Raw genomic sequence first — 8,996 nt, 5'->3', positions numbered from 1 at the left:
CATTCTTTTTCCGAGGTCCTGGATCATCTTCACTATCATTATTCTGAATTCTTTTACTGGAAGGTTGCCTATCTCCACTTCATTTAGTTGTTTTTCTGGGGTTTTATCTTGTTCCTTCATCTGGTACATAGCCCTATGCCTTTTCATCTTGCCTATCTTTCTGTGAATGTGGTTTTTGTTCCACAGGCTGCAGGACTGTAGTTCTTCTTGCTTCTGCTGTCTGCCCTCTGGTGTCCCTGTAGCTTTAACGGCAACTTCAGCAACTTCATCAGTCTGCCTCAGTTAGCCCTTTTGAATAAACAAAGCTTGTCTTTTTGAATGTGACTCTAGTACTCTATAAACAAATCAGGTCTCCATTAGTTACAGTGATGCTGGCAGGGCCTGGAAACAGAGACCATTTTCCTCCTTTCTTTTTCCTTCAGTTGGAGTTTCTAGACCTTTAATACAAACTGCAATTTTGTTGTTGTTTGTTGTTTTTATTTTTTTTATTGTGGTAAAATACACTGAATATAAAATTGACCATTTTTACTATTTTTAAGTGTACAGTGTGGCATTAAGTACTTTCAAATTGTTGTGTAACCATCACCACCACTCATCTCCAGGTGTTGTTTTTTTAAAATCCAGTGGAGTAAAAATAATATATTTTCCAAGACTATTTGAGGTTGAAAATTAAGGTAAATTCTTCCAAATTCTCCATAAAGAGATAAAATCACAAGCGCTCATCTAAGGAGAGCACTTCAGTTCCCGGTGACAAAAGCAGATGCCTGGGGACAGGCCACTTTCCCTTAGCAGCAGTTGGAAATCCTGGGAGCACTGGCTCAGTGACCACAACACACCAACAGCTAAGGGCCTTTCCTACAACTCATCTCCCCCAAAGCAGTGTTGACAGCTGGTCTCCACTGAGGGCTTCTGATGTGTTGGGCACTCTGGTAAGTGAGTCAGTAGTATGATATTATTCCATTTAATCCTCACAACCATCCTCCAAGTAGGTACCAACTCCATATAACACGTAAGGAAACAGGTATAGACAGAATACACTTGCCCAAAGTCTCAGAGCTGGCAAACGGCAGATCTGGGATTGAAATCAAAGCTGTCTGGTCCCTGGCCAGCATTCCACAGAAGTGGCAGCTTTTAATTAAGGCGCGTGGTTTGGGACTGGATCAGCTTGGTGCCTTCGAGAGAAACCTGTGGGGTTCTGTGTGTGCCAGAATGTGCAATGTTTGTGCTAAAGGAATATCTGACAACTCGCTAACTGCCAGTGCTCGTGACAAACCAGCAATTAAGGAAGTGGTAAACCAAGCAGACCTCAACTCTACCTCCCCACCAAGTCCACCAGGACAAAGGCACTTTCCCAGGGCACACAGGTACAGCTCATGATTCTTCAGTTCATTAAGCCCTATGTTCATTTGTTTCTGCAACGTGGTCATTGCGTATCTACATGGCAGTAGTTCCCAGACTTCAATGTCATGAGAACAGCCCAGGATGCCTGTTACCTGTGTAGATTCCCAGGTTGTACAACCTGGAGGTGTGAATCGGGTATGCTCTGGGAGTGAGAACGGGGAGTCAGCATCCACAGGGGAGCCTGAGGCAGAGGCTGACAGATTCTGCTGTCTGGCTACTCCTTCTTCACAAGCTCTTCAGAGCCAAGGAGGGAGCAGTTTTACCTGTTCAAGATGCTCACTCTACTCACTGAGTCAGCGAACTTCTATGAGGCAGCCACCCAAGTCAGAGGCTGTGCTGTCGTAATTTAACATTTATTTTGTGACTATTTGGTTAATGATTATCTCTTCCACTAGACTATAACCTTCATGAGGGTCAGGACTTTGCCAGTCTTGCTCACTGCTGTATCCCTAGGGCCTAAAGTAGAGTAGACGGTCAATGACTATTTATTAAATGAATAAATTGAGTGAAAGAGTATTAAAACATAGGCAAAGACAAAGGAAACCCAGTCCTTGTCCTCAATAGGCTTACAACCTGGGTAGCTGGGCAAGTAGACTCATCAGTACAATAAAGACTTCCTGTGTTTTGCCAGATATGGCCCAGGCATGACGCCACCACCTCCCCAGCAAGGCTGAACCCAGACTGGACCAGGCAGGAAGACGACAAGACTGGATCTTCAGGACTGGAGGGCTGACCAGAACTGGGCTAGAAGAGGGCAAGTCAGATGGGAAGAGGCAGGGAAAAAGCTAAGTGGCGATGTGTCACCAGACAGATAGGCTGCAAAGATGATAATGATAACACATGAGCTACCAACCACTGAGTATTTGCAATGGGCCAGCATCCTATTCCATACTTCACACTGCATTTACTTTATCCCACTGCATTCCTACAGTAATTTATGAGATATCAATTATCAGTTCTGTCTTACAAATGGAGAAACTGGGGCTCAGAGAAGTTATGTCCTGTGACTATAAGAGCAGGGCTGAGGTTTAAACCCAGGCAGTGTGAATCCATGGCCCATGTTGTGTCACATTCCGAGCAGACAGAATAGTTATCCCTGCAATAAGACAGGGATGAAGAATCAGAGGCAGTGGGTAGAGAGACAGCTGAAAATCTTTCCATAGCGGGGCTTATGGCCACCACCCTCTTTAAACAGAAGCATGCAGAGGTTGTTCTCAACATTACATCCCAACGTGTTCCATCTTTATCCTAAAAGGTCCTCTAAGGAATCTAATCGCTAAGATCTGGTCAACCTAACTGTCTCTCACATTATCTCCTTAATGCCTTAATTCCACAGACAATGCCTTAGTTCCAGGCTCACCTGCCTTGTCTACACAATGTCAGGAACATCCTAACTGGTCTCTCCTCCTCTAATCTGCTCTCCAGCCAAGAGGAATCTAGGAAACACAATCTGGGCATAACCTCCCTGTTTGAAACCTTCGAAGCAGTGGTTGGCAAGCATGACTGCTCATTAGAATCACCTGGGAAGCTTTTAAAACATACCAGTGCCTGGGCTTCACTCCAAAGATTCTGACTTAATTGACCCAGAGTAGGGCCCAGATATGAGTATTTTTAAAAAGCTTCCCAGGTGCTTTTAATATGGAGCCAATCTTGAGCACTACTAGAGTTGAATGGATGAGACGTCCACTCCTGAGCTAGGCAAACTAAGCTCAGACTAAAGTCTCTTCTCCCACCATTCCTTCCTGCCCCATATTTAATATTCCAGCCATACTGAACTGCTGGTGATTCCCCAAGATCACTTGCTATTTTAAGCTGCCACTCTGTAACACATGGTATGGTCTTTGTAAAGAACATGTCCTACCTCACCTCCTGGGAAACTCCTTAGTGTTCCTTATTATGTGGCCCCAAGGCTGCCACCTCTGTGAAGTCTTCATGTGACCAGGCACAGTTGGTGACTCCTTCCTCTGGGCTGCAATAGCTCTGCACCTACCTCTGTATTAATATGTCTCTATTGTTCTGAAACTATTTGTACAAATGACTCTCTCCCCCACAAAAAGCAATAGGTATAGTGATGCTTCAGATACCTCTTGTGGCCACTTCACATGTCCTTGACCAACCTTTTTACTCCAGCTCCACCTATACCTTCTCATCTATTTCTTCTCAGGGTCTTCTCTCCTACCACCTAGTACGTCACCTGTGGTACCCACATAGCCCTTCTGACACATGTGCAAAACTGGAAGTGCCGGGGAGTTAACAACCTCTGGGACGACCCTTGACCAACAGGGGATGAGAACCAGGAGATAAATCCCTAGGGCAGATCATTCTGAAGTGCTTTCTCCACGGCTCTTCAGAGGGTCCTAGTGGGATCAAGCCAGTGACATTGCTATAAAGATTCACTTCAGATGCCAAAGACCTTGCTCCGTTTTTCCAGGCCAACACAATAACACAGAATCACGGCAATCTTGAAGACAACCATCATGAATGACGGAAGGTCATCCACGAGCACGAGTATTCACCGAGAACGCAGAGCCTAAGTCTGTTGTGGATTTTGCTTCCTAGGCAGTCTCCCTCTCCAGTGATGCAATAATGAACATATAAAAAGGTCAAATCAAGAAAGCAATCATGTACTTTTGGAGCTGGTAAACAAATAGCAAAACCAAAATGTCATGAGCCTTCAGTTGTGAGTGAAGTTTTGCCAGAAGAGCCAACATCACTCAATATTAAAAGGCAAGAGACCATTGACAATGAGACAGTATCAGCCTTCTGTGCTGACAAAGGGACTGCTGTGCACAGCCCCACTGGGTTGAATCTGTGTGGCAAATGGATGCCAATGTAATATCCAGGCCTCTGCTATATAGCAAATGGTTTGGGTGGGTGGCAATAGTTTCAGAGGCCTGGCATATGCATCCATTTTTCCAGGCTCACAGTTTGGTTATCTTCAAATGCAAAAAAATATATACTTCTGTATATGTATTCCAGGGCCTCTGTAGTCAAGTTAACTTCTGGATATGTCACTGCCCACATGTACGTATGCATTCATTAGCATATTGGTCTCTGGGCCCTTGAAGATTTATTTATTATAATTCAAATGAAAGTTTAACACTGGTGTATTTGCAATACAAATTTAAACTTACCATATGTTTCTAAATTAATGGATTAAATAAAATGATGACCATATTACAAGGTATTAGTGAGCTATCCATGTCTCTGAAATTCTACTTTGATGAATTTGAAAGGAAGCAGAAATAAATCACAGCATTGTTAATGACCCTAATCATTTTAAATGATACTAACTAGCTCTTCAAATGTGGAAATTTCACAATAAGTCTGTCCATCCATGAATTCATTTCAAATTACTATATTTGATACATGTATGTGTTCTCTGGGGTCTTTTTAAAATTGATTTTAAAATTGATTTGTTTAATATTTTGGAGATGAGGAACAAGTCTTCTCCACAATCTTTGTCTTCCAAAGTGCTTTATACAAAGCTGTCTAATAAATTTTATAACTTTGGTGATAGTGATAATAACGGAGTAAGGGGACTTTCCTTGTGGCGCAGTGGTTAAGAATCCGCCTGCCAACGCAGGGGACATGGGTTTGAGCCCTGGTCCCGGAAGATCCCACATTCTGCGGAGCAACTAAGCCCGTGTGCCACAACTACTGAGCCTGTGCTCTAGAACCCGCGTGCCACAACTAGTGAGCCTGAGTGCCACAACTACTGAAGCCCACGTGCCTAGAGCCCATGCTCCACAACAAGAGAAGCCACCACTATGAGAAGCCCGCACACCGCAACTAAGAGTAGCCCCCGCTCACCGCAACTAGAGAAAGCCTGAGCACAGCAATGAAGACCCAACACAGCCAAAAAATAAATAAATAAAATAATAATGGAGTAAGAAGAACAAAGAATGCAGTGTTCAGTAAACAAAGAGTTCACTGTTTCCACAATGAAACAGTGAGTAAGAAGCAGAGATAGCACTAGTAGATCGCAGAATACCAGCACAGTATATCACAGATCTGGATGTGGTGAATAAAGCATTTGTCTCTAACAGAATATTGATTTAATCAATTTGCTGAACAATCAAAGACAATCATCTTCCCACCACTAATTGATTCAAGGCATTCTTTCCTCCAGAATGAGCATCCGCTGCCATTTTACTTGCCTAGTTCCACTGAGACTGACTTGCTCCTGGGCTTCCAGAACCGCAACTCCTACTGTATGCTCTGATTTACCATAACCTCACTTTCCCTCCGCCCCACCCAGGGCCCCTCAAACACGTGCGTGCGTGCACGCGTGCGCGCGCGCACACACACACACACACACACACACACTCAGGGGTTCGAGTTACCTTAACATTTTCTGGCAGTGGTTTGTTCTGGGTCAGCCCCAGAGCGAGCAGTGCTACCACAGCGATGACAGAGGAGAAGCCAAGGATGCCCAGTATGTTCTTAGAGCAAAATATCTTCACTTCAGACTCTAAAAACAAAAGAAGAATAGAAAATATCAACAAGAAATCAATAGACATTGATTTTCTTCCCCTTTCTATATGGCCTTGTGCTGGCTTTCTGGAGACAGCAAAGATAGATAAAAGCTGATCTTTATCCATGAAGCACTTGCAAAGTAATTGGGAAATAATGCAAGAACAAAGGGATTTGTCTGTACTGTGATGAGGGCCAAAACTGAGTTAGGGGCTATGGTAAGGAGAATGGGCAGAATTAGATCGGTGATCAGATATGGGATGAGGAGAAGGAAAAATCCCAAACTGGCAGTTTGTTCAATAGGTCATGTAGGTCTATCAAGGTTCAAGTAACAAAGAAAGAAAGGATAGCCCTCCTCATTTTTTAAATCTACGGAAAAATGAGTATGATATTAAAAAGTATTCAGAGTATATCATCGAACATCGTAGTCCCTCTACTTCATGACATTTCCTGGCTTGACACATTCCTTCACTTCAACCACACTTATATGTTAAGTAATTGGTAACAGCGTAGGGGCTGTGGAGTTTTGAACATTTCATCATTCTCATTATCTTGTCTATCCTGTTCATACTCTCAACATCATGGGACATAAAAAAGTTCCAGGGCTTCCCTGGTGGCACAGTGGTTGAGAGTCCGCCTGCCGATGCAGGGGACACGGGTTCGTGCCCCGGTCCGGGAAGATCCCACATGCCGCGGAACGGCTGGGCCCGTGAGCCATGGCCGCTGAGCCTGTGCTCCGCAACGGAAGAAGCCACAACAGTGAGAGGCCCGCCTACGGGAAAAAAAAAAAAAAAAAAAAAAAAAAAAGTTCCAGAAGGAGAATTCTATAAAAGGCAAATTTACTTTGATCAAGATAAATAGAGCCTACAGCAGAGGTGAACAGGAAATGGAATGGTTACACCATTCCCTCCATTCTCATCCTTCCTCTCTCAGCTTCCCAAGCTATCCCCAAGCCTTTTTCTTAGGCTTTGGGGAAGAAGGATAGGATCAAGTAATAAAAAAGCATGTGAAAATGAGATGGGTTCTCCAAAATAGTTTTCACTTCTCTAAGGACAGGGCAAGGGATTAAAGCAACTGAAAGGGGCTTCCCTGGTGGCGCAGTGGTTGGGAGTCCGCCTGCCGATGCAGGGAGCGCGGGTTCGTGCCCCGGTCCGGGAGGACCCCGCATGCCGCCGCGGCGGTGAGAGGCCCGCGTACCGCAAAAAAAAAAAAAAAAAAGCAACTGAAAGAGGAACCTGCGCCCCCTCCTCCTCTTTCCCTCTTTCTCAGCAGCTGTGGCTGCACCAACACAGGAGCTCCCCTTCGAGCTTGCGAGCACAGGTTGGACTTAATCCAAAGGACTGGAACTGCCTGGGTCTCCAGCTTGCATCCCTCTCTAGAATCTTGGACCAGTTTGGACCCATCAGACTGAACAGTACAAAACTTAGGAGAAAAAGTTTTATCAACACCATTATCTATTGCTTCCAAACAAGGGAATCATAAATGAAATATACAGCACTTCCCTCCTTCCCGCTTCGCAAAAGAACCTCAGTTTTGTTCAGATGCCTGCCACTCCCCCAAGCAGCCCATACACCTCCTAGAAAGGGGCTGACTGTTCTGCATAATCTCATTCCCTCTCCAGTGATTGGTTCAACAGTGGGCAAATACTCCCAAAATGGCCTGTGAGACCCTGGAGGAAGTCTGCTGGGGCAAGCCTAGGAAAAGAAAGGAAGCATTCTCTCTTCTTCCTCAGACACTGTCCAGCCAAGGATGGCTGAGCAGAGAGATGGAAAGAACTTGAGTTCTTAAAGCATTGTGAGCTGCTAAAACAGCTAACCCTGATCTGATCCTCCCATGAGATTTATGCTTTGATCCAGTTAGAGTCATGATTTAAAGACCTTGAAGCCAAAACATCCTGGTGTGGCAGAAACGTCCTTTTTGCTGCCAGGGCTCTGGAATCTGGAAAAGAGCCCCCTAAGTACTACCCACTTACCTGAGTACTACCTACCTCACTTCCCAAAGTCGTGATATTGACAAACACAGCTTACAACAAGCACGTTTTAGATAAAAAATTACATATCTAATACCCAAAGGTTGCACACTGCAGCAATGTTTCTACTATAATAGAACTTGGAACGCTTTACTCCCTCAAACTGTCCAAAAGGTCTACCTATTCGTTTCTGTAAATATAATAATTTTGATTATATCATTTTCCTTCCATCCATTCAGGCACTAATCTTAGTAGCCAATGAAAATGACCAACAAGGTCCCTGATCTTTGGAGTTCACATCTAGTTGGGGAGATAGATGAACCGGAAAAGAAGTATGCAAATAAGTGACTTCAGGTCATGAAAAGTGTTGAGGAGAAATTAAAACCAAGGAAAGTTACAGACTGACTTGCAGCAGAGTTGGGGTGGGGAGATTAGACTGAGGGTCAGAAAGGCTCTCTGAGAAGGTGATATTTGAGCTTAGACCTGGATGATGAGAAAACAACAGCTATGAGAAGGAGAAAGAACATTCCAGGAAGAGGAAGCATCAACTGCAAAAGCCCTGAGGTGGGAAATAGATGGATGTGACTCTAGTTTCTTCCTTTTCTTTTTTTTTTTTGCGGTACGCGGGCCTCTCACTGTTGTGGCCTCTCCCGCTGCAGAGCACAGGCTCCGGACGCGCAGGCTCAGTGGCCATGGCTCACGGGCCTAGCCGCTCCGCGGCACGTGGGATCTTCCCGGACCGGGGCACGAACCCGTGTCCCCTGCATCGGCAGGCGGACTCTCAACCACTGCGCCACCAGGGAAGCCCCTCTTCCTTTTCTTAATGAGAATATTTACTAACTCATTTTTATCACTGAACAGTTGAAAGTGTACTTTTCCAGGGAAACCTCCTATACTGTTGGTGGGAATGTAAGTTGGTGCAGCCACTATGGAAAACAGTATGGAAGTTCCTCAGAAAACTAAAAATAGAGTTGCCATATGATCCAGCAATCCCACTGCTGGCATATAACCAGACAAAACTAAAACTACAATTCAAAAAGATACATGCAATCAAGACAGTATGGTACTGGCACAAAAACAGAAATATAGATCAATGGAACAGGATAGAAAGCCCAGAAATAAACCCATGCACATATGGGCACCTTATTTT

The 8,996-nt window shown here is 44.5% G+C and overlaps 1 protein-coding gene across 7 annotated transcripts in view; it reads right to left on the bottom strand.

Annotated features, from left to right (window-relative positions):
* The window catches only part of ENTPD1 (ectonucleoside triphosphate diphosphohydrolase 1), a 128,441-nt gene that overhangs the window by 40,579 nt on the left and 78,866 nt on the right, over positions 1–8,996 (bottom strand). For all 7 annotated transcript variants that reach the window (XM_024121623.2, XM_055081305.1, XM_007118068.3 and 4 more), the window contains one exon: positions 5,748–5,875. Coding sequence is in view for 2 of the 7 variants with exons in the window: in XM_007118068.3 (XP_007118130.1) it covers positions 5,748–5,875 (128 nt within the window). In the remaining 5 variants the exon portion in view is untranslated. The remainder of the gene's footprint in view (positions 1–5,747; positions 5,876–8,996) is intronic.

This window comes from Physeter macrocephalus, chromosome 20 (genome assembly GCF_002837175.3).
Source record: "Physeter macrocephalus isolate SW-GA chromosome 20, ASM283717v5, whole genome shotgun sequence".
Classification (NCBI taxonomy): domain Eukaryota; kingdom Metazoa; phylum Chordata; class Mammalia; order Artiodactyla; family Physeteridae; genus Physeter; species Physeter macrocephalus.
The sequence above is the reverse complement of the archived record's forward strand: the minus strand, read 5'-3'. Positions and strand labels throughout refer to the sequence as shown.